Raw genomic sequence first — 25080 nt, 5'->3', positions numbered from 1 at the left:
GTGTAATTAAAAAAATGCAGACAAACCTAATGTATCTAACCATATACTAGTAAGATATTTGTATAAAACAAAACATTCCATGTGCTAGGAATTAACAAGTACTTCATTGCTGTCAATTTATTTCAAATAGTATCAATATTTAGACAGCTCAGACTGTTTGTAAGGTATAAATTATCACTTTTCACCCTGTGTGTTTTCATTTAAACGTGAACCTAAATTTGTTTTTATTAAGCAACAAGAAGCAAAGTTAAAAGACTGTTTAATTAGATGTGGTTCGGTCACCAAAGGTGTTGGTATAATGATAAGCAAGCAAGTCTCGTAGGTTCATAAATCTCAAGCAAGACTTTCTTTTTTGGAAGAGAGATAGCTACAATTTTCCGAACAGATGGAAACATCGTCGAAGACACGACGTGGTTTCGGTCAAAACTCAAAACCATTAATTTAGTAACGGTAATATAAGAAAAACATTAACTTAGACGAGTTTGAAGCGTGTAGCCAGCCAAAGACTAGTTAATTACAAATTGTGCTGATTACTATACATTCAAAATTCAAAGCACGTGGTCACAACGGTGCGTGTGTCTTCAATGTACTGTTACCTGAAACCAAAGTCGCATCTTTTCAGCATCCAAGGTTAAAATGAACCTATTTTCTTCACCTTTTCAATAAAAGGAGGCAAGGTAGAACCTCATAAGAAGTTTCCTTTCCTTTGCTTGAGTCCAATTCTCACCGCTGAAGCTTCTTCTAGACATGACATCATAACAAACGCGTTAACGTTTCTTTGTTCCATTTATATACAACTTAGACATAGACATAGACATTTCTCTTTGTCTTGTTGAATCCATTTTCTCTCATCTTCTTCTGTTTTCTGCATTCTCTTTGTTCTGTCAATCAATTAACAACCTGTTTTGATTGGAACAGAAAGGTGGTAGTGATGTTTCTTTCTAGATCAATGCTTTTTGTGATGGTCTTCACAGTTTTTATCCTTCTCTTTTCATCTCCATCCAATGCTATTCGATCTCTTGCCAACAGGATTTCAGATATTGAAACTGAAGCTGAAGTTGATTCCTTTTTGCTATTTAGAGAGGCCCCAGAATACAGAAACCAGCAGAGATGCACTGTAATTGATACAAACAATGAGAATTTGGTGTGTGATCCATCACTTGTTCATATTGCAATGAACATTGATTGGGAATATTTAAGAGGGTCTGTAGCTGCTGTTCATTCTGTTCTCAAACACTCTTCCTGCCCCCAGAATCTGTTTTTCCATTTCATTGCATCAGATGCAAGATTGGAGAACAAGGAGGATTTTACCAGGATTGTTGAGACTTCATTTCCTTCTTTGAGATTCAAAGTTCATGTCTTCAGGGAAAGCCTAGTTGAGAATCTCATTTCTCCTTCGATCCGGCAAGCGCTCGAGAGCCCCTTGAACTACGCGAGAAGCTACCTTGCTGATTTGTTAGACCCGTGCGTTGAGCGAGTTATATATTTGGATTCCGATGTTATTGTTGTTGATGATGTTCAAACGCTATGGAAGGTTTCGTTGTCGGGGTCAAGAGTGATTGGTGCTCCTGAGTATTGTCATGCAAATTTCACCAGATATTTTTCCTATGAGTTCTGGTCAAGTTCTGAGTTTTCTGAGGTTTTTGGAGGAAGGAAAAGACCCTGCTATTTCAACACTGGGGTGATGGTGATGGATTTGGTGAGGTGGAGGGAAGGTGATTACACTAGGAAGATTGAGAAATGGATGGAGATTCAGAAGGAGAGGAGGATTTACGAGCTCGGTTCGCTTCCACCGTTTTTGATGGTTTTTGGTGGAGATGTTGAGCCTATAGAACATAGATGGAACCAGCATGGACTTGGAGGGGACAATGTTGTGAATAGTTGCAGGACTTTGCATCCTGGTCCAGTGAGTTTGCTTCATTGGAGTGGTAAAGGGAAGCCATGGACAAGGCTTGATGCTAGAAAGCCTTGCTCAGTTGATTTTCTGTGGCAGCCTTATGATCTCCACATATCAAATGATCATACAGATTCATTATTTTAGGAAACTGCAGATTTTTTTATTGGTTAATTCTTATTCATTTGTAATGAACATGATTTTTTTAATGAGTGTATAGACAGAACAATCAAAGGATTTTTTTATAATGTTTGTTGATACATCTTCAGTAGTGTAGTGAGAAAGGACATCATGAGGAAAAATAAGCTGATGCACAACACAGAATCATCTGTAAGAAGATGGGGTCTGGTTTGATAGAGTTAAATAGACATAAAGTTTTAATACAATAAGATTGAATTTCAATATAAAAGGATTCACTCAGTTTATATTACACAAGTGATCAGAGTGATGGCTTCACAAATGATCCATGTGATAGCTTGGTTGAGCTCCACGCAAACCAATAAAAGAGTAAAGAATATGAGATGAAGATTCTAGACCCTTGCCATGAGACATGCTTAAGCTCATGTGTTAGTTTTAACAATATAGCACTTTTTCTACATCAGAGTAAATAGCACTCTACGTTTAAGCTTGCATACCAGAAAAGCCATATTCTGAAGATGCTTCAAATAATTCCACTTTGTTTTTTTAGGTCCAAATCCAGCTTAGAAGAGGGAAGTCCAACCCAAACCTAACCCAGCAATAAAGGAAAACCTAACAAGGGGGCACATGTAACCTCCAGATATGTTCATTTACCAAAATTATGAACACCATTAATACATCACAAAACAGTGTGAAACTCCAGCAACTCAAATGCCAAAGTGATATATTATAAGGGAGCTTTGGCCTAGCAGAAAAGACATCTTCACTCATTACGGATTCTTGAACTTTGAGCTGAGCACTCCCAAGCACTTGGCTAAGACGCCTGAATTTGGAGGGAACAACAAATATAATTGATTTTTGCAACCATTTTTTGTCAAGATTTTTCTTTTCTTCATACACTGATTAAAATAATTTTAAAACATAAAATAAATTAAACCAAACCCAAATGTAGAAACTCTGTCCCTTGTTTCCTAAAATAGCATTAGGTAGTAACAGACTTACCATCCCCCACTCTTATCGGTTTATTTCCATTGTTTAGAACTGGAGTCACTGTTTACAAGCTGAAAAATTATCAGGTTTGTGGTTGTGTTCCAAGTGGAAGAAGTTAATGTGAGAGCACTTCCCCCTTTAACGTGGTCACCTGACAAATCAAAGTGATTTCTCATGGATTATTCAGCAAGTTGTAGCATTGCATCACTAATAACTCCAAGCCTCCAACAAAACTGTTACCATGGCAGCCCCTGCTATTATTCATACAACCACTCACCAAAACCAAAACAACGAGGGGAGTGGGATTGCAATAGAGCACGGACTCTCGGTATGAACGAAGATTTCCTAGTGTGTTCAAAACAAGTTGAGTGCAATAAGAACGGACTTTCATCTCAATTCATAGGAAGAGATTCGTTCACTTTTTATCTTGAAATGTGTGCCAAAATCAGCTTGCACTACTGCCAACGGGACATCCAAATATATTGCTTGTGCGTTTGCAGGTACCGTAATCATGTGAGAGCACGGGGTAAGACCTCATCTTGACCATTCCATTTTACATGGATAGATATAATCGATTTTACTTGAATCTAATATTAACTATCAAGATTAATTCCTCCTACCGCACAGTCCTTACATAAACACACAAAGTTCTTAATGATTCAAAGTACCTTGCCTAACATCCTGAGAAGATTGAGGGTGCTCTATTTGCGTTACCACTTACCACATTATTCATGCATTCATAAACATGACAGATGACACAGTACCTGACTTTCACGTTGTATGCTTTTTCAAGGCTTGGAGTAATCAATAAGACAAAAAAACGCTATAAGCATGGCATTCGCCAGATTATTCCATACTTTCAGTTTTACTACTTTTACAGAAAAGAATTTACGGGGAGGGGGGAGGAATGAAAAGAAAAAGAGGAAGAAAAGAATATACAAGCCTTCCACCATCTTATCTACAACAGTCCAACGACGCAGCTAAGTTGCAATCTGTTTTCTAATCCTCTTAAGTGATGACCTAACAACATACACCTGCGAAACATAAAATACGATAGCACACCAATTAAGGATAAAATTGGCTAACAGGGTCATGTATATGATTAATTTGAAGATATGAAGCACAAGTTTTTGAAGGGTAATGACAGTAACTAACCAGAAAAGCAACTTTGCAAGGTAATCACGAGAAGTGCCTACTGTATCACTAAACTCATCACCGTTGTCCGGATGATTGTCTATGTTTCCTTCTACTGATTGTTCCATAAAGCTACCACTAGCATCATCCACAAAGAATCTGCTTAATATGTTCTGAACAAGTTGGTGAATTATATCCTCCACTTCTACCGATGAAGGTCGAGACAGTTCAGTCACCTGTCAAGACAAGTTACATACGGAAAGATTAACAACGTAAAACAAGCCTCAGGACCTGCATGAATGAAAATAGACGAGAGGGAGAGGGAGAGGAAGGCAGAACTTCTTTGCAATTTAACTTGAAAAGCAAAACTTTCAATTACAAGAAATATTAATTAAAGAGATATAGTGAGGAGTTACCATTTCAGGATCCAAAGACCGGAGATATTCCAACAAATTGTTCCTGATTCCCCTGTCATATTCTAATTGCATCATTTCTTGCTTTCGGGCATTCAGCTCCTGAAAGAAAAGCAAAACTCTCACATTACATTTGACTCTTTAAGCTTGCCTTTTAAATGATCTCCTATGAGCAATAACAATAGCACTTCATTTGGAGTACACACTACAGGAGTTGAAAATAACGTCAATGTTTGTACTACAAAACAGGAGTGGTGCCTCCTTACCATTGGGCTATCGCAAGGCATGTCAATATTCAATAAAGCAACATTAAGCCTTGAGAAGCCAAAGGAGGCATTCCTTCTCCCTTGCAGAAAGAAATCTCCTATGTGTTGTTTCCCTTTATCAGTTTCAAGAATTTCATTATTTATATTTTAGTTAAGGATATGTTTGGATGGAGGAATTTGAAGAGGAAGGGAATGCAGAGGTAACTTTTTTTTTCCTTCACTATGAGTAAATATTCCCCTCATATGAGAAATTTTTAAATGTGAGAGAATTACAATGAGATTTTCAATTTATCGTGTAAAATCCCAATAATCAACCATGAAAGTATTTTCCCACCAGATAAGGTGCGCTAAATAGACCAAACAATGCTATAACGTCCAATTGTAAATCATGTCTAATGACACATAATTTCAATCTAAATCCTTCAGAATAGTTTGACATATAGAGTTTTTGTTTGTCTTCTCTCCACATCTAACTATTACACTACTACTCATCTAAGCTACTCTCCTTACTGGAGCTTATATAGGTCTTCACCACCACATGCCCATATAACCTACATTAAGCTTCGACCATCTTTTCCACAATCCTAATAAGGTGATATCTTGGTCCAAGTTCCAATACACTAACTAGAAATTTAACTTACTCGGTTCATACATAAGAAGTAAACACTTTAAAAGCACTAAGAATTACTGTTGGTCTTCTCTCTTCCACTAATACCATACTCCTCTTCATCTAAACTACTCTCCTTAATGGAGCTTATATAGGTCTTCACCACACAAGCCCATACAAATAATCTAAAGTAAGATTATACAATCCCTTCCAATACATTGATTCAAATTTCAACTTACTTGGCACATACATAAGAAGTAAACATTTCACAAGCACTAAGAATTATTCATCCATTAAGGTGAGGTCTTATTTTTCCCAATCCCCAATAGACAAACTCAATTCAAGTAAGACACCTCTTCATCATAATCAAGCATTGCAGATTCTCTCAAAACTGCAACTATTCCACAACCATTGGAGCCAGAAAAGAAAACTTAAAAAAAAAGGTTACCTCCTTCACATTTGTCAACTCAGACTGCAACTGCTGAATGTAATTGAGAGCCTGAGGAGGCAAATCTCCAAACACTCTCGGGCTACTACTGCAATTTTCCAAATCCTTGAGCCCCAAATCAGAAGCAACCTCAATTTCCCCACCATCCTCTCCTCCACCCTTAACCTCCAAGATCTCTGAACGTTTCTCACAATCCGAATCTCTTGCACCACAGGGCGATGCTATATCCAGATTCCTCGTCAGGGACATCCTGTACTCCGCATTCCACAGAGTGTACCTATCAAAAAAACAACCCATCAGAAGAAAAATCCCAAATACACAAAAATTGAAAATCAAGCAGTGAAAATGATGAAATACCCACCCGGTGATGATGGAAGAGACGAGAAGACGATGGAGGGGGTGCTTGGAAACAGTGACAGTGACAGAGAAGTGATCGGAGGGGAGCAAACCGAGCATGGTGGAGATGGTCTGCTTCATGGAGTCTCTGGCGGCGTCGGAGACACCCTTTGAGATGACGGAGTTATCGAGGGGCTCGATGCGGCGGAGCATGTTGGCGATGACGGTGAAGCCGCGGTCGAAGGTGGATTTCCGGGTGGAGACGACATCGTCAGAGGATGAGGAAGAAGAGGACGACGAGAACCCATCGGCGTAGCAGGAGGTGAGGAAGCAGCGGCGGCGGCGGAGGAAGAGAGGTGGTGGCTTGGGTGGGTGGAGAGGATTGGGTGAGAGGTCGGTGAGGCGTGAGAGGATGAAGGGTCGCCATGAGAGTGCTGCCATGGAATTGGAAGGAAGGAAGGAAGGAACAAGAGCAACGACACAGTGCCACCTGTTCCAACAACGTGTGTGTAACCTCAACCTTAGCCTTTGCTAATTGTTGCTGCCAATACCAACAATGTTGTGGTTTGTGGAGAAGTTGTAAGTAATCTTGTCTTGCACTTGCTAGAGTCGACATTGACCAATGGTTCAACCGGTTTAACATAACAATGAACCAAACACTACATTGAGTCATTGACCTCATTATTAGTATCTTTTTGTACTAAAAATATGAAATGAGAATATGAGTAGTTTTAAATTGGGGTTGTGGCCGTCGTTGCGATTGGTTGTTGTTGTGTTGCGGAATTGCGAGCAAGTATTAGTTGATTTGGCTATAATTGTAGTTGGGGAGTTGAAATTCCTTTATATCAGCAATCAACCCTTCCAAAGATATATGGGCAGTTGTTGCTACGCTCATCCGGTTGTGGGTAGTCCCCAACTTCTCTGGATTGAAATTGCCCTACTCCATGGAATTAGTGCTGATGGATGCCAAGGTGAAAATAATAACCTGATTTCTGTTTATTATATTGTGCATTCAAATCCTAATATTTTGTTAAATTAATAACAGGGTTGTAAGATCACGCTTCTGTAAGGAAGTCTCTGATTTACAAGTTTCAGCCTTTACTTCGAGAGACGCGTTTATCAGATTTCCTTCTTTGGAGTGGGGGAAAGCGGAGGAGATTTCAGAACAACCTCTCATGCATACAAAAAAATCAATTTTCAGTATAATACATCTGTGCGGTTGGTTACATACGTGCCAATCAACATGAGCCCTTACTCTTTGATGTCATTAACGAGTAAAAAGACGTGGCACATGTTGATTGGCACATATGTAACCAACCGCAAAGATGTATATACTGAAAATTGATTTTGTATGCATGGGAGGTTGTTCTGAAATCTCCTCCGCTTTCCCATGCTCCAAAGAAGGAAATCTGATAAACGTGTCCCTTGTTAAGTAAAGGCTGGAACTTATAAATTAGAGACTTCCTTACAAAAGTATGGATCTTACAACCCTATTATTATTTAACAAAATATTAGGATTTAAATGTACAATGAAGGTAAAATATAATAAACAGAAATCAGGTTTATTTTCACCTTGGCATCCATCGGCACTAATTCCATGGAGTAGGGCAATTTTAATCCAGAGAAGCTAGGGGGACTACCCACACCGGATGGGCATAGCAATAATTGCCCATGTATCTTTGGAAGGGTTGATTGTAGATATATCTTCAGTTTTGAAATTTAGTGCAAGGGAATTGGCCATCGCAAGTTTCAGGTTATAGAACAACAAAAAAACTAAAAGTGTAATTTGACAAAAGGAGAAGAGATGATTTAGGATGAGAGTTTGACAGGTATATATAGTGGAGGAGATGATTGATGCAATATCTTAGATAATTAGGAAAAATCTTTTAAAATTTTAATGTTTTATAATCTCAGCATGACATATTTTATTTTTATATTGTAGATCATGAGAAAGGATAAAAGGAGAAATCAAAGGATTCCTGCAAAAATGCAGTAAGAGTTATTTTGAAAATAAATTTAGAGATGTCTGATGCAGTACCTTAGATAATTAGGGAAAATCTTTTAAAATTTTAATGTTTTATAATCTCAGCATGACATATTTTATTTTTATATTATAGATCATGAGAAAAAATAAAAAATGATTCTTGTAAATATATGCAGTAAGATTTATTTTAGTAATGAGTAATCTAGGTAAATCTTAGATAATTAGGGCAAATCTTTTTAGAAGAAGGTCTATGGACTGTTGATAATTAGGGCAAATCTCACCAATTTTCTCTTCTAATCCTTGTTTATTTATAATATATATTGATTGATTTCTTCTCTGATCCATGTTTTATTTATTTTTAAGTAATATCTCAAGTTCATATTTTGTGTGTAAATTCTTTTTTTTGTGTGTGTGTATAAACTTTTTTACTGGAAGTTTATCATAATATGATTTTTCCAGACGAAATATATCCATGAACAAGATATATGTATTAAGATTTAAGAATACTTAACGAACGTAAAAAAAAATACTTATGAGATAGTAATTCATATTCAAAATAAAAATCGGATGCATTTTTGTAGGAGCGATAACTTAATGGGTTATTTTGTCCTATCACAATCAGGATTTTATATAGAAAAGATTTAAATAACTCACCTACAAAAACTGTGTGAGAAAATACGAGAAAATAGAATCAAACTCACGGTTTTTAGAAGTCTAGGCAAACTTTCAATCCATCACGTCATGTATATATTTTGTTTGTGTAGCAGTATTGGTGAATGCTTTTTGATTGGTCGAGTTGTTTGGTGTCGACCAAGCAAGGAATAAAGATTATATTATGCAAATCCTCTTCAGTAATATTTTACTTATTAGTTATTGGTATGGTTAGGACGTTACGTCTTAGAGCTGGTGTCGCGCTCTTTGCTTGGAGGATCTTCAGGCCATTGAGTAGCTAGGTTCTCTAGTTGACTTGCGTTTTATTGAAGATGTCGCGGCATGATGGGTTTGATGAGTCAAGACTAAGACGCACTTCGTCATCATGCTTCAGACTCAACGTCTTGCAGGCATGTGGACTGGTATTGCCCTAACCTGGGCGGCTCGACCTGAGACCAGTGTCGCATGCGGGTCCACTTCTTATGACTTAGTCAGAATCCTAGCGAGTTAGGCTAGTCTTGACTAAAGGCTTATTAAGTTGTTGTACGACCCATTTTGTAATAGACTTGGGATTAGGGTCTTTGCCCCTCTATAAAAGGCAAGACTTCATTCATGACAAATCTGGTTCTCTCTTCAGTTAACAATCACGGCACAAATCCTAGTATCTCTGGTCCATGTAAGAACATTTATAAAAAAACATATATGTTATGTGGCCCTAACGTTTCTATGAATTAATTAATGATTCTCCTTGTGTGCTGCTCGCTTTGAGTTTTGAGAAAGGGAATACATAGATGTTTCTTTAATTTCCTTGCTTTTATTTAGGAGTTTTGATACGTGTTTACGGTGATCTTTGGTAAACAAACATTCTCCAAATTCGACTGGAAAAAGTTTAAGATTAAGGGGTTCTTTTGGGAAAACGTCTTGCCAAAGTGTTGTGTGTGAAACGTGATTTTCGACAAAGTGTCAAGGGTTGAGTTTGTGACTTAAAACAAGTATTCAAGAGTACTGGAAACTGAATTTCATTAAACAAAGGGCAAAGTACATAAAGGAATTCGAAAAACTGAAAATTACATCAAATGAAGAAAATCGACAGGAATTCAAACGAAGAAAACAACAAGTTCGAGAGCATTAAATGCAGGAATTGTAAATGGTTGGTTCTTCAACATACTCATTTATGATCACGTTAGACTCTTGAAGTCTCTTTGATGCGGACATGTGAGCTTTCTAGTGAGTGTTTCTGGAGTTGAGTTGGGAACTCTTTTTTCTGACTAATCTCCTCCTATTTATAGCACTCCATTGTTGCACACGTCCTCTGCAATTTTTCCTCTGATGAGTGGGTCAGTGGGTTTTGAATGTTTGGCGCCACACCCACGATCTCTTGCTTGTTCTGGAAGCTTCTTGCACACGTTCCATAACCGCTTGCTTACCACGTGGGGATATGACATCGTGGGCAAAGGCGCTCCCTTTTTCAACCGCTCCTTGCGTCGTGGGCCAAAGCACGTGTTGGTAAATGCCCACTACTTTGTAACTGCTTCATGCACTGATCTTGTCGAAATATACGGATATCGTTTTGCCATTTTAATTTAGCATTTTGCATCGTTTTCCTGTGGACTTTTAACCAGATTTCGACAATCTTCGAAAACGTATTTTGATAAGGTTGATGTCGATAAACCTGCTTTTGATAAAATTGGGTTAACAATACGTTACATCACTTTCTTTCCATCTCATTTTCTCATGTCACATTAAATATCATATTATTCATCTATAAAAAAAAAAACAATGTTTTTAAAAGGTGTCCCTATATGATAGCTCAAGTTGTAGGAGTTGTGGGATATTTGAGTTGGGTATGAGAGGTCTATTGATCGATTCCTTGTTGGTGCAATTTATCTTTTTGATGTATAAAAAAATGTTTTTAAAAGGTTGGTAAAAATATCTCTACCAACTTGAGTACTGTTTTTAGAGCCAGATTTTTTTTAAAACTCATGAAACATAAACCATTAATATTCCTAACTCACAACCTAAACATATAAGAACATGAAATTGCATGTTTCCGACAAGGACAGCCCACGGCCGGGGATCTCAAATTTTCAAGGACTGCAATGACTGAGCCATAAGATCAAGTACAAGAAACGAAAATGTCGACAATGAAAGGAAACAAGAAATATGCATGCATCCAAGGTATAGGTCCCTGTTGCAATACGAAACACCATAAAACTAGAAAGTGGACTATATTCATGGTAGCTTAGGGTAGGCTTAACGCCACAAATAACCTGATTTAATTTGAACTCTTATTTTCTCAACACGTTCCTCCTCATAATCCTATCAGTACTAGTATTATTTCTCATTTTCTTAAAATTTGTTGGATACGAGATTAGGGCTTAAAGATGGGATATTGTAATATTTTATTTTTAAAAATATATAATATTTTTATTAATGAACTTTTTTCTGAAACTTTTATTAATGAACTTTACTGGCAAGAGCATCAGAATATCTACAATGGTTAAGTTAATTCAAACAGTGAAATTTCTTGTTAGAAGATGAGTATTTGTGAGGTTTTTTTTATTGATAGGTACACGTTAGTTGTTAAAAATTAGTATAAATTATTTTTCTTCAGGGTTCGAAGACTGTCCTTTCACCTTAAATTATTTTTTATTGAGTTTAAACTAGAATGCATCTTTTAGCGAGTATGATGTTGGTATTTTATATAATTCGTCATTGATTTTCTAGACATGTATGAGCACTCATTTATTAAACCACTCATAGTCTAAATTATGAGAACAAAATGACAACTTATTGTTTTTTGCGTGTTAAATAATGAGTAAATTGTTATGGGGCAACTCCAGCCCACGGGCAGTGAATGTTAAAAGTCTTTGTAAGTAAGGTGGTCAAAATTGAAATCCTACATAGAATCAAAAGGGGAATAAAAAATCATAGATCGAATGATCGAGATCGGATCATAAAATCCTAAAAAAAATGCAAATATGTGTTTAATGAAGTACACATACACAAAAAATCACATATATAACAAAAGTTATTTATGATTTACTATAAAAATACACAAGTTCTTAACATAAAAGTAAAGATATAATTACATGTCCATATGTTAATTAATAACATAAGACATATTACCCATGATTCACCATAGGAACACAAGTTCTTTTTTGACATTAATTAAGAACACTTGTCCTTAACATATGAGTAAAGACATATCATAATAAGTTTATAAAACATTCAAAACCTTCAAATTGGGGATGATTTGTGAGTAATTGCATTTAGATTTAGGGTTCTAGGTTTTGCTATGGGTCATGGGTAAAAAAACTGTGCCAAACCCAAAGTGGAAACCCACCTTAAAATTCTACCCACAAACTAGTGCTTGATTGGATCAGGATCTCATGATCCGAGCCGTTGGATCTCTCGATCCCACCACGATCCTCTATGACGTGCGATTCTAGCCACATTCCGAATCAAAACAACTTTATTAGATCGTAGGGTCTTACGATCTGGATCCTGATCCTAACAACCAGATTTGTTAAAGTGTGATTTAATTTAAGTGTTTAAAGAACCATCTTTAACCACTGCAATAACGTCATAAGATAAAATTAAGCCTTGTAAAAAAACATAAACATATATTTCTCATTGCAAGTCGCAAGTTTATTTGTCACTTGAACTAAAATAAGAGAGTCACGATGCATATAGCACTTTATTTGTCACTACTTGAACTAAAATAAAAGAGTCTAGACCTCTCCTGAAAAACTTAACTGACAGTCACAAAACTAAACCAAACAACAACCTGCATCACTATTCATAATAAGAAACAATATCAAAAGGGCTTTAATTATCTTCACATGTTGCGAAGATGTGCAATGGTGTGGCTTACAGATGCTGGGTCCATAGATTTCTTAACACAAAGAGTAGCTCCAGCATTATAAAACTGGCGCTTTCTCTCTGTGTCATCATTAGTGTACATACCCACGATCTTGCTCGGTACCGCCCTGGAATGCATCCACTTCACCAGCTACATAAGAATGCAAGCATGATTCAATTGCTGACAGATATTAATTAATGTGACAAAGTAAAGATACATTTAAAGAAGAAAGAAATTTTCTGAGATCACCTCAAGTGCATTCTTAATAGACCAATCAATGAACATGAAGTCAAAGTGTCCACGATGATCATGAGTCTCCAATTCTATTATTGCATGTTGAGCACTATACACAGGGACTGTCTCAATGCCTAGTGATGCTAGCATTCCTTGCATCCAGACCCTGGATGCAGTCTCTCCATCCACTAGCAATACCTTCATGCAAGGAATGCCATCTAATTGGCGTTTTCCGAGTGGCAAACTCTCATCCTCAGAGTTCCTTTGTCGTTTGAATCCAGTAATGTTGGAATTCATGGTTGGATGAACCGATCTAGATTATACACAAAAGAAATTAAATTTAAAATCAGCCTATAATATTGATCACAAGATTGAAGACAAGGATGAATTTAATCAACCAATAATTTGAAGTTATTTAGTTCAGCATTTCATTATATGTCACTCAAAGGGGAGGAATAAGGGTGCCAAAAAGTTACTAGACACAAGCTGAATAGATTTATATCCCCTTACATATAGAAATCGAATATAAGTGAAGATCATATCAGATCCCCAAAATCGTCTACACTAAAAGTTTTTGAGTTCGATTCGCTGAGATCCTTCAACCCATAACAAACATTAAAAAGTATTACAAGATTAGCTTCATACCAAACCAAATGCTTGAATACACACGACGAATAATCAAGAAATTTTGGGTGAAAGACAAACCTTGCGGTTGCTGGTGGAAGATGACTCCTTCGCTTCCGATAAGACGACCACTGTTACTGATGAGCTAGCAGAACTGTTCGCCACCAGCAAGTAAACCAATTCTCTACTGCTTAGTTGTTATAACCCGTATGGGCCCCCGGCCCAGTTGGGTTGAAGGAGTTTGGTGATTTACAAAATAGGTATAGAATAAGAGATTTAAGGAATTCGTGTATATATAAGAGATTTAAGGATTAAAAAGGAAGGGTATTAATGGGAAATTTGAAAAAAAAAAAAAAAGAGGGAAACGAAAAGTGTTTTCGCGCATAAGAGAAGTTTAGGGATTTTCAGAAAAAAAAATTTCATTAATTTTTAAAAGTTGTAATTTGATAAAATAATCATAATATTAACCCTATAAAATTGTCCTAAACATAGATTTTCTTGTATTGGTAAAAAAATTGAAAAAAAAAAATTGATTTCTTTATATAGTATATCAAATAAAATATGCATCTTACATCTATAATTACAATAAGGTTGATTATTAATATTTATTACATGTTACAAGTAAAACATACCTTATATGATATGTGCTTGGCCAATGATGACTTGAAAGATCTATATAGCGTGAGGGGACCTATGTTAAAAGTATTTAAAGGAAACTCTTGAGATATTATTATCTTCCTTGTTTAACAAATGATGATTTTAGTTTATTTAAAAATTTCATTTTCTTTGTATTTTCTTTTGAGTGGTTGTATTTCTTTTTTGACTTGTATTTTGGCCCATTTAGCCTTTTAGGTTGTAACCTTTCTGGGTTGAATGTTGACTCATTTTTCATTTTAGGAGAGTATCTTAGATGACGCTAAGACATTTAGGAGCTCTTGTACATTTTCAAAAACTTTTATTCATTTTGAGAATTTCAAATCTATTAGATAACTTTCTTTGCGAATTACTCTCAAGTCCCAATTATAAGACACAATTCAGAAAATTACACTATTTAAAAAAACATATAATGAGACTAATTAATGTATTGGTTTTAAGAAAGCATATACAATATTACATATCTACCCTTGTTTAAAATATAAATATTTAATTTTTTAAAGCAAAATCTGTATTGATATAAAGATAAGGAAATAGTTACACTTTCCTAAAAAATTCATAAACAACCGAAAGAAGCAGACGCAATTAGGAAAATGCAAACTAGTCCAAAGAGACTCAACAAACAACTCACAAAACATATAGAAGTCCACCTACAGAAAAACCAAAGCAAACAACAAAGCCCAAAAAAGCTTACAAAAAGCCCATCCTTCACAGCTCGCCAAGATCCTCCCAAGAAACCCAAAATCCGGCAAAAATAGAACCATCCGGCTAGAGCTAAAATACTTTCATTATTACATTAATCGTATCTCACTTCTCTTTAATAAATGTAATGGGTAAATATGAAAAAAAATAAAACTAAATTTCTTTTAAAATATCTTATAATTAAGAACATGAAGAGTATCTAGCATCCTGCACTAGTGCCTTTTCACCATCTTACTTATCAAAATCTTCATGAAGAACTTGTGGCGCATCACTGCCTCACTCTTTCCTTTTGCATACTTTCTTCCTTTGTATTTTTAGATTTCATGTGTTCTTGGATTACTTGTTGCTCAAGCATAACTAGAACTTTGGCTGCCATAATTATGTGAGGTACATCAAGGGAGCCATCACAATCTCGATCTCATCACATCATTTAGTATCAAGAAATGAAGTTGGTCATGTTCTTAATCATCTTCATTTTGGAGGCAACACTCAAAGAGGATATATATCTAAAATTTGAACTCTTTTATGAGTTTTCTTACTTAATCTTTGTGTTTACTTCAATATCTATCATTCTTCTTTATTATAATCGGTGAAAATTACCTAGATCTAGATTGAAACTCAAACTTTCATTTTTGTTTATAAAAATCATATTAGATCCCCAAAATCATCAACGCTTAATTATGAATTACATGCTATGTAAATGAGCGATAAAACCTATATTTAAAGGCTAGATGTGCGTGTTTAGTGTCTCTACAAGTGTATTGGGAGCCCTTTAAGTGAGGCTTTCGACCTCACGATTGGCTTGATGCCGTTGTGTTTAGGTATTTGTCTCAGCCCTTTACCAGGCCGGTTGGACACTTTGCCAGTCATGCTGGGATGGACGATTCCTAGACTAGATCGTTCCGGACAGTCACACGATGTCTGCTTAAGAACATTACTCATGAAGCCGGTCGCGGTGCCGTCGGGTCATATGACTCTTAAAGTGTCAACCAAAACATTATATGAATATCTATGAAAAATGGAAATGTATTTAATTAGACTCAACCTCCATTCGAAAAAGTATGCACTATGAGGTTTCTAAAAGGGTTAAATCATGACATTTGTGATGTTGTTCAGCTCCACAATTACTTTAACCTTCAAGAGCTTATACACTAAGCAATTAAGGTGGAGCAACAACTAAAAAGGAGAGAAAATTTTCCTACTTGGAAAAATTTTCCACTTGGAAAAAGATGTTCCCTATAAAATTACACAGAGTCTATCCACTTAGTCCATGTATGGTTTGACGTTAGAGTTAACATGATTTGACGTATTTCAATGCATCAATAGAATATAGTTCGAATTCGCCAAGTGAAGTTTAACGTGGATTGAAGAAATAAGATTTTGACATGTTGACTTTAACATGGATCCACGTTGAGCTCAACGGAAATAAAGACACACATTTAGGCTCCGTTTGGTAGAGAAGAGAGAAATAGAGAAGAGAGAGTAGAGAAGAGAGAAGTTAAGTAGAGAGAAATAAGTGAAAAATATAGTAGATTTATTGGGTTGTTTGGTATGGTTGAGATAAAGAAGAGAGAGATGAGAAATAATGAGGTGGAAGAGAGAGAAAAAATAAAGTTTTGTAGTAAAAGACACTTTTGTATACAATGGAATAAAGAAAAGAGAAAATAATTGTGTCTGTGTGCTAGTTTGTGAAAAATTCGTGAGTGTTGAGGGTATAATGGATAAAGTGGAAAATTTTCTATGCTTGTGTCAATTTCTGCTCAATTTGCGAAGACCTTGAAAAGTGTCTTGGACCCACAATTTGTTTCTCTCTTTCCTCCTGTCAAATGCAACCAAACGAGGGTTGAATCTCCATCTCTCCCCAACTTCTCTCTCACCTATCTCTCTCCACCCAAAGCACCCGCAAGCAAACACAGTGTTAGTGTGTGTTTGTATTATGATTATATTAAAAGTAAAAATCATTTTTGTTGAAAAAACGTGTATTGTTTAGTGCGCTAATCACTTTTAACTTACTTCCAAAGCTTAATAAAACACATACTTAAGGCGATTTTAAAATCTCACAATTAGTCTCATAACTATTAAGGCGATTTTAAAATCTCACAATTAGTCTCATAACTGTCGACTGTGGAAAATTTAGGCAACCAGAAGAAAATTACATAGATCAATCCAAAGACCTAAGGCATTGACAATTCCAAAGTGCCCCAAAAAATATCCCACCAATTCCATCAGTTGATGCTGGGAGTTGGGTTTGGGGCCCCCCCTATGGGGCTCCCCGCCCCACTTAAAGTGGGGAAATTACTGGAACGCCCCCCTTTAATAGAATACGGAAGCAACATTTCCGTATTCAATACGGAAGTCTTATATCCGTATTATATTAGTATGTAAACCGGCAAGGGTTTATTCAAACCCATTTCAAACTTCATTCCGTATTTTGCCAAGCTCTTCTCCCCTCTTCAACCTTCGATCTCTGTCGCTCCCCTTGCTTGAACCGTGTACTTGAAAGGTTCCATCATCTCCATCAAAGCTCTTCACAACCCCATTCTCAGAATTGAAACCTAGAGGTAAGGATTTTTGGATTTTCCCCATTTAACTTGAAATTATGTTAATCATTGAACCCTAGGGTAGTCGATTGTTGCTTGTGTAGAGGTATTGTTGGCTGAAATGTCTTGAATGTGGTTTGGGTTTAGGGCCGATAGCTCATTGTCGTTAATGGCGTTTCTGGGTAAATACGGATCACAGGTTTCCGTATTGAATATGGAAAATGGTATTCCGTATTCAGTATGGAACATGGTTTTCCGTATTGAATACGGAAAAACGTTTTCCGTATTCATCTCAGAACCAAACCCAACACTTATAATTGATTCTGGGTTCAGAATCAATTATAGAAGGTTTCCAAAGCATTTGTGAGTAGTTTCTAGATGCCATAATTGATTATTAGGAAAATAAAAGTTGATCCAAGCATGCATAATCCACAGAAGATCCGATTATCATCTATGTACTTATAAAATTCTAGGAATTTTCCATTTGCTTGCATCATGTTTCTGTCTATGGCTGAAATGGTATATATAGTGAATGTTTGCTCTGAATATATAGTGAGAATGAAGAACAGAAAGAGGTCTCATGCTTCTAGTGAGGATGTCGGGGCTACTGAGGATAGACACCGGCGGTTACATGCTTCTAGCCGGCGCGGCGATCATGCTGCAACCTCTCAGGCGGTGGAGGCTTCAACTCCAGTTGTTTCTCCGCCGTCTCCCATGATTGAGGTTCCTCTGGTTGATTATCCGCCGTCTCCCACGGTTGAGATACCTACAGTTGTTTCTCCGCCCTCTCCCATGGTTTAGTCATCAGGCGAGGAGTCCTCAGGCGAGGAGTCCTCAGGCGAGGAGTCTTCCGGCGAGGAGTCATCAGGCGAGGCCTCATCCGGCATGGGAGGATCTGACGAGTATAGTATTCCTCCGCCTACTGTTGATGCTGATGTCCTGCCGCCAGAGCAGGGGGAGCAGGGGGCACAGGGTGGCGAGGAGGACCTGATCCAGAGGTTGCCGCCGTTTCCGGGGGGGCCTGTTGAGCTATCGCTCCTCACCCATTATGCTGATCACAAGGCTCCCTGGGCGTGGCATGCACTCCTACGCACAGACGAGCGGTATGTGGACCGTCGACAGTTGAAGGTGGCCACAGCTGGGGGGAAGGTTTGGAACCTTGCTTGTGATGGTGATTCAGACAGTCACAGGCGGGTTCGAGAGTTGATTGAGCAGACGGGTCTTCATCAGCTACCCTATTGCAGCTACCCGGTGACAGATGCAGGCCTTATTTTGGTCCTTGTGGAGCGATGGCATGAGGAGACTAGTAGCTTCCACATGCCGTTCGGGGAGATGACTATCACCTTGGACGACGTGTCGGCTCTTCTCCATCTCCCCATGGGGTCGAGGTTCTATATGCCTGGGAGGGGGGAGAGGGACGAGTGTGCAGCGCTCTGTGCTCAGTTGATGGGAGGATCTGTTGGTATTTATGAGGCTGATTTTGATACGAATAGGTCCCAGACTATTCGCTTTGGGGTCTTGCAGACCCGGTATGAGGCTGCGTTGGCGGGTATGTCTTAATTATTATTGTATTGTCTTTGTATCTATTATTATTGTATTGTTATAAACTATTAACTTAATTCACTTCATTGTAGAGCACCGATATGAGGACGCTGCACGGATTTGGCTGGTGAACCAGCTAGGCGCCACGCTCTTTGCTAGCAAGAGCGGAGGCTACCATACGACCGTCTACTGGATAGGGATGTTGGAGGATCTTGGTCGAGTGTGCGAGTACGCGTGGGGCGCGATTGCGCTCGCTACGCTATACGACCAGCTTAGTCGAGCGTCCAGGAGGGGGACGGCCCAGATGGGAGGTTTTAGCTCGCTCCTGCTAGGATGGGTCTACGAGTACCTTTCTGACCGCGTCATTATCCGTAGGGCGGATCCGGAGTACTCGCAGGACCAGCCTAGGGCGCGGCGGTGGGCTATGTCCCGGGTCGGGCATGCAGGCCTTGATGAGAGGCGAGTCATGCTCGATGAGCTGACGGTGGATGACGTTATATGGACCCCATTTGAGGACCATCGGGCTCATCGACCACGGGATCCGAGGGCCATGTATTCTGGCTACATCCGGTCGCCATTTGGCCGTGTTGTTCGATGGCATCTACCAGAGAGGGTTCTGCGCCAGTTTGGCTTCATACAGGATGTCCCTCGACACCCCTCTGAGATCCAGACGTCTGGGTCCCTTGCTGAGACCGCAGATGCTGCCTTTGCTGAGTTTGCGCCGCACCTCCGCCCTCAGGGGATCCCCGCTACATATCCGGGAGAGACTGTGGAGGATTACATGAGGTGGTACAGCGCTGTGTCCCATCGGTTCATCATCCCTGATGATAGGAGGGAGGAGTTCAGTGCGGTGGTAAGTTTGAATTTTATTTTCCATTCAATTGTGATTTTTTGTTCATGATATTTTATTTGTATCTAATGTATCTACATTATTTTTGCAGACTGTTATGCGTCGGGCCGTGGACTTGTTGGAGCAGTCACTCGAGGTGCCAGATGCTCCTGCAGAGGGCACGCATTCCCGATCCCTCACTGAGAGGGCGCTGGATCTTATTAGATCCAATGCCTTCATTGGTACCCAGGGGGTAGCCTTTGCTGCTGTCCGAGGAGCTAGAGCTGCAGGAGGCAGAGGTCGTGGAGACAGAGCGCGTGGAGGCAGAGGCCGTGGAGGCAGAGCCCGTGGACCTAGAGGTCGTAGAGGGGCCGGTAGGGGCCGGGGCGAGTGATTGACTGTATATTTGTATATTTTTTTGTATTTTTATATTATGACATGTGACTCTTTGTATTAGGACTCTCTTTATATTAATCATGCTTTCTATTTTCACTCATTATATGCCGACTCTTGTATTGAAAAAAACCTGTATAACTACACCGTAAATAATCAAAGGCAGGATAAGTAACATAAATAATTCATGGCAAACAGTTTAAAGGGTACACGAAATTATTCAGAAGCAACACGAAAACAAAATTAATCCTCAGTGATATCGATGAAGTCGTGGGGTCCGCTATCCTGTGGAAATACTTTGACTATGTTGGGCAACGTTATATTCAGATAACGAACAGATTTACTCGGTGCAAACACAGCAACCTGCAAGTAAATTGCAAATTTAAAAGATTAATGCGTACTTGTTCAAATGAAGCAAGATTAATGTTTAAGGTAATAGACCTTTTGGAGAACAAGAACAGATCCAACAGTTATGACATTCCTAAATTCCCTGTCAGTGAAGGCCTTGCGATGGACGCTAGCGTCAACGGTGCCCGTAGGGTCCTAAATCAATGCAATCGTGAGAGAAAATGAGACAACAAATTGACGGTTAAAGAAGCTGGACAAAAGCGAGCAAATACCTTGAGGGTAACTTTGGCATCTCCGAAACCATTGGGAGTGCATGATTTAATAACAGCAACAACACTCTCTACTCTCTCAACATTCGTTGTGATTGTGCCCAGCGGAGTGGCAGATTCCACCAATTGCAGGGTTGTAAGCCAAGCATTTGAATTGAAATCAGGATCGGTTTCGGTTGATCTGTCTTCGAGCGCACGCCTCACAAATTCTTGGGTCGGAATGAGTAGTGTGTTAGGGTTGGATCTACGCCCATACATGGCAGCCTGGACGGCGCCAGCTGGCCCAGGAATGAGAGGACGAGAGCTGCTAGAAGTGCTGCCTTGACGTTTGCAACGGCGGACGAATGCATCCCAGTCTTGTTCCATTGTTTTTTTTTATCTTCGAAAGCAAGACATGAAGAAAAGGATGAAGAAGAATAAAGAACCTAGAGAGATTTATAGCAGAATGGTCAAAAGATTTATGGTGTTTGGTGGATAATACAAGTGTGGTTGGGGTTGGTTGGTGGTAGATAGTAATGTCAGGTTTCAAGTTCGTCATTTAGTGGATGAAAATGACAAGACTCTGATGATGGGGTGGTTGGAAATGACAGGACTCTGATGATGGGGTGGTTGGAAATGACAGGACTCTGATGATGGGGTGGATGAAAATGACAGGACTCTGATGACAGAGTGGTTGTCTATGTTAATTATCCCTGATGCTGATTCAAAATAATAAGGCCCATCAATATAACAATGACCATCAAATTAATATTATTAAAAGCAACAAATGAACATCATAAAGGCAAGGCCCATCAGATTAATATTACAGAGCGTTTACAAATGAATATCACACAAAAGTGTGGTGTCAATCTGAGGTGATGTCTACATAGCTTTGGTGACTAAGAGGAACACCAAAAGTAACAAGCCAAGCTTCGAATTCTGATGTGAATCTTCCTAAACGTGTACCATATGGGGCGCACCAGCTTACTGATGTAGGATCAACATACCGTTCCCACTGGAGAGCAATTGGCGGCATAGAATGTCCAGGAGTTAGATGGAGCTACATTATAGAGAATAACAATAAAATTAGATAACTTGCAAATACAACAAATCAATTCACCAATTGGATATTAGTGTACTCAATCAAAAAATACCTGTACAAAGTGATTAATCACATGACCAACAGCTATAACATGATGTACATCCGGTGGACCTTCTCCTCTTAGTGGAAGGTATGACCAACAACCCGTAGAGGAGATGGATATGAAAACCACTTGGAACCTGGTTGCTACAAGGTATCCCATCTCTGGCAGTTGCATCCATTTATCCTCGGTAGCCGGATCACCAGGAGGAAGAGTGAGTCGGGAATGTAAGGCATTAACCACATGTCTGGACCACATTTCATCATACAACCCTCTGTGTCGTTCAAGTTCTTCTATCAACGCTGCCCTAACCCATGACCAACTTTCCTCACCTGATGGTAGTCCGAGTAATGTAGCAACGGCTCTATAGCCACAGTTACCATCATCCTCAACATTCTGAACTGTTTGTATATATGGGTGGAAAAAGGCTGGAAAATGACCCATGAAATAGCTTGTATCAGACTTCTTCACACGCTTCTTCTTCTTTGGTGGTTGTGAAACCTTCTTTGCCTCTCTGATCTCCCTATCAACATGTTCAAAACCTGAAAGATCACGAGTCAAGGATCCTATTGCTTTATTCTTAGGTGGTATTTTCTCATTCGCCTTAAGAGTGCGCTTGGACCTTATCTTAACCGCAGGAGTACAAAGTGAACTGCTTTCAAGACAATAGATCGCTTGAAGCTTCCTCCTTACCATACTCTGCCCTCCAGTATCCAAAGAACTGAAATAATGTGTCAATGCCTCAACTTCTGGTTGCATATCTCCATGGTTCATGCCGCAAATATGGTTGCTGGTAGTATCTGCAACAGGTTCAGGTACATGCTCCCAACTCAGTCTCTTCCAGAATGGATGAATTGACTCATATGGAATTCTTTCATAACCTGCTAGTTCACAAAAGTGTCACTTTCAATAACAAATAGAATTAATTGACAAGAGAGTGGTTGACCGGTGACCTGCAAGTTCACAACCGCAAGGTAGTCCATGAGTCTCTCTCAACAAGCAATCGCATCCGCCGTAGGACTTCATTCTTATATGTTCATCGTCGATGAGCTGCAGGAATTTGTTTGACACAAATCCTCTAATATTTGTGTAAAATGGGAACATGAAAATGTGATCAATTCTGTGAATACTGCGCTCAAACGATGCTAATATTTCAGTATGTCGATTACATGTCAAACTATGCGACGCATCCCATGAAGTGGCCAGGTCACCCTTGCAATCCCGTAACATATTCTTCAAACTGGCATGTGCACCCTCAGCCCTGCAAACAACAAATAGATATCTTATTAACAACAATCTATCAAATGAACAAACAACGCATAAATTAAGCTCATGTAATTTTTTTACCTGTTACTTGTTGTTGTTCCAAAGTGCATCACATGATTTGTCCATGCCTTGGCGAATTTCTCCTTGTGAACCAACCATGTAGTAGAACAATAGGAGGTAAAGTTGCTGTATTTTGCCTTGCACATATTAAACAATTGCATCCATTTCACTTCAAATTCTTCAACTGTTGCAGCATCCACCACCTCTGCCCACTTCATCATAACCAATTCAGCAAAATCATCTGTGCCAACATAGAGTTTGCACTTTGCCAAAACACACTTGTTGATGTGCCACAAGCATAATAAATGTGTAGTGTTAGGAAGGCTTTGCTTAGCAGCACTCAATAAGGCAAGATCCCTGTCAGTAACAATCACCTTAGGCAACATGGCTTGATCAGCTAATAGAGACTTCATACACTCCAGTGCCCAAACGTAGTCATCTGTGCCCTCATTAACAATGTAGCAAAAGGCTATGGAGTATGTCTTATCTGTGGAAGTCAGTCCAACAATCTCAAGCAAGGGAATTGCATATTTGTTTGTCTTGTATGTGCAATCCATAATCACTACATATGGAAATGTGTTGAACAGTTTGATAGCATTTGGATGAGCCCAAAATACATCCCTAATGACTTCCGATCCAGGCTCATGTCTTTCAAAGTGGACATACTTGTCACCGTCCAACTTCTTCAACAAGTGTTGCATTTCTGTCAATCCCCCGCGGAGGGATTTTCTTAACCTCTTGCAAACACCATAAATCTGAGATATGGTAGTCAAGTTTGAAGGATTGTTTTCCTTCAAAGTCAACAACATCTTTCTCGGTGGAACCCAACTCCTTGTCATTTTTCCCACTTGCTCCTTCTCTCCGGGTTTTAGACGACCAACAAAATTGTGCCCAAGTAGTGACCTAGCTGGTTCATGGTTGTGTATACCTTCCATCACCTTTAGCCGCCAATCTCTATCTATGCCATTTTTCCTAGGTCGTCCTTTTAGTCTAAAAGGACAACCTGTCTTTTGTGATCTCGTCCCTTCAACAAGGTCAGGGTCTCTATAAGGAACATATTTACCATGCTTCTCGCACCCCAACATGACATAAGCTTTTCTGCTTCCATTCCCACCATAATCTGACTTTGTGATCAACGTAACATATCCATTTTCAATCGCAATTCCATGAACCCAATTGATAAGATCATCACGGGTAGGGAAAATCTGTTATAATAATAAGAATTGATTACAAGGGTGATCAAGACATAATAAGAATTGATATATTACACTCTCAAAACAATGCAAAAATATGTTCAAAGAATACCTGATCAGTTGCAAATAAATGCGAGACATCTATACTTATACACGGGGGCACAAATGCTGGTGGTGGCACCTCTGTAGTGGCCTCTTCAGGTTGACCATTGTGAAATCCAGCTTCAATCAATTGTGACTCACCAAAGAAAAATGAATCTGTCATCCCTGGAAGAGAATACGGAAAGTTACATTCCATACTCAATACGGAAATCTACTTTCCATACCGAATACGGATTGTTACTTTCCATATTGAATACGGAAAGTACCTTTCCATATTCAATACGGAAGATAACAATCCGTATTATATCACGACTCAGAATTCAAAAACCCATCCTTCTAACTACTTAAACTACTTAATCTAACTACTTAAACTACTTAATCTAACTACTTCCACTACTTAATCCTACAAAATAACAACAAATAAACACATAGACTTACCTCTACTACAACACTTGTTGTAGTGGTGGAGAGCTTGGG

General features: G+C 38.7%; 5 protein-coding genes across 5 annotated transcripts; 2 read left to right on the top strand and 3 right to left on the bottom strand.

Annotated features, from left to right (window-relative positions):
• The first annotated feature begins 753 nt into the window (after nt 1-753).
• Nucleotides 754-2142, top strand: LOC130739295 (probable galacturonosyltransferase-like 10). The gene has a single exon (XM_057591549.1). It carries the CDS (start codon nt 932-934, stop codon nt 2039-2041), a length of 1110 nt encoding a protein of 369 aa, XP_057447532.1. The 5' UTR covers nt 754-931; the 3' UTR covers nt 2042-2142.
• A 1656-nt stretch (nt 2143-3798) lies between these two features.
• Nucleotides 3799-6845, bottom strand: LOC130739296 (uncharacterized). Its single transcript, XM_057591550.1, has 5 exons — nt 6252-6845; nt 5891-6167; nt 4573-4671; nt 4178-4392; nt 3799-4056 (listed from the first exon to the last, which is right to left on the bottom strand). Exons 1-5 carry the CDS (start codon nt 6665-6667, stop codon nt 3981-3983), a joined length of 1083 nt encoding a protein of 360 aa, XP_057447533.1. The 5' UTR covers nt 6668-6845; the 3' UTR covers nt 3799-3980.
• A 5645-nt stretch (nt 6846-12490) lies between these two features.
• Nucleotides 12491-13753, bottom strand: LOC130735757 (uncharacterized). Its single transcript, XM_057587655.1, has 3 exons — nt 13666-13753; nt 12976-13273; nt 12491-12876 (listed from the first exon to the last, which is right to left on the bottom strand). The coding sequence occupies exons 2-3, from the start codon at nt 13255-13257 to the stop codon at nt 12703-12705; spliced, it is 456 nt and encodes a 151-aa protein (XP_057443638.1). The 5' UTR covers nt 13258-13273; nt 13666-13753; the 3' UTR covers nt 12491-12702.
• Nucleotides 13754-18336: 4583 nt separating this feature from the next.
• LOC130736980 (protein MAINTENANCE OF MERISTEMS-like) lies at nt 18337-20245 on the top strand. Its single transcript, XM_057588753.1, has 3 exons — nt 18337-19029; nt 19115-19875; nt 19964-20245. Exons 1-3 carry the CDS (start codon nt 18366-18368, stop codon nt 20243-20245), a joined length of 1707 nt encoding a protein of 568 aa, XP_057444736.1. The 5' UTR covers nt 18337-18365.
• A 1101-nt stretch (nt 20246-21346) lies between these two features.
• On the bottom strand, nt 21347-23283 carry LOC130739294 (uncharacterized). The gene is made up of 3 exons (XM_057591548.1): nt 22936-23283; nt 21995-22863; nt 21347-21900 (listed from the first exon to the last, which is right to left on the bottom strand). Exons 1-3 carry the CDS (start codon nt 23210-23212, stop codon nt 21706-21708), a joined length of 1341 nt encoding a protein of 446 aa, XP_057447531.1. The 5' UTR covers nt 23213-23283; the 3' UTR covers nt 21347-21705.
• Between the last annotated feature and the right edge of the window lie 1797 nt (nt 23284-25080).

The sequence above is a fragment of the Lotus japonicus genome, chromosome 2 (genome assembly GCF_012489685.1).
Source record: "Lotus japonicus ecotype B-129 chromosome 2, LjGifu_v1.2".
NCBI classification, from domain to species: Eukaryota; Viridiplantae; Streptophyta; class Magnoliopsida; order Fabales; family Fabaceae; genus Lotus; species Lotus japonicus.
This window is presented reverse-complemented; position numbering and strand designations above follow the sequence as displayed.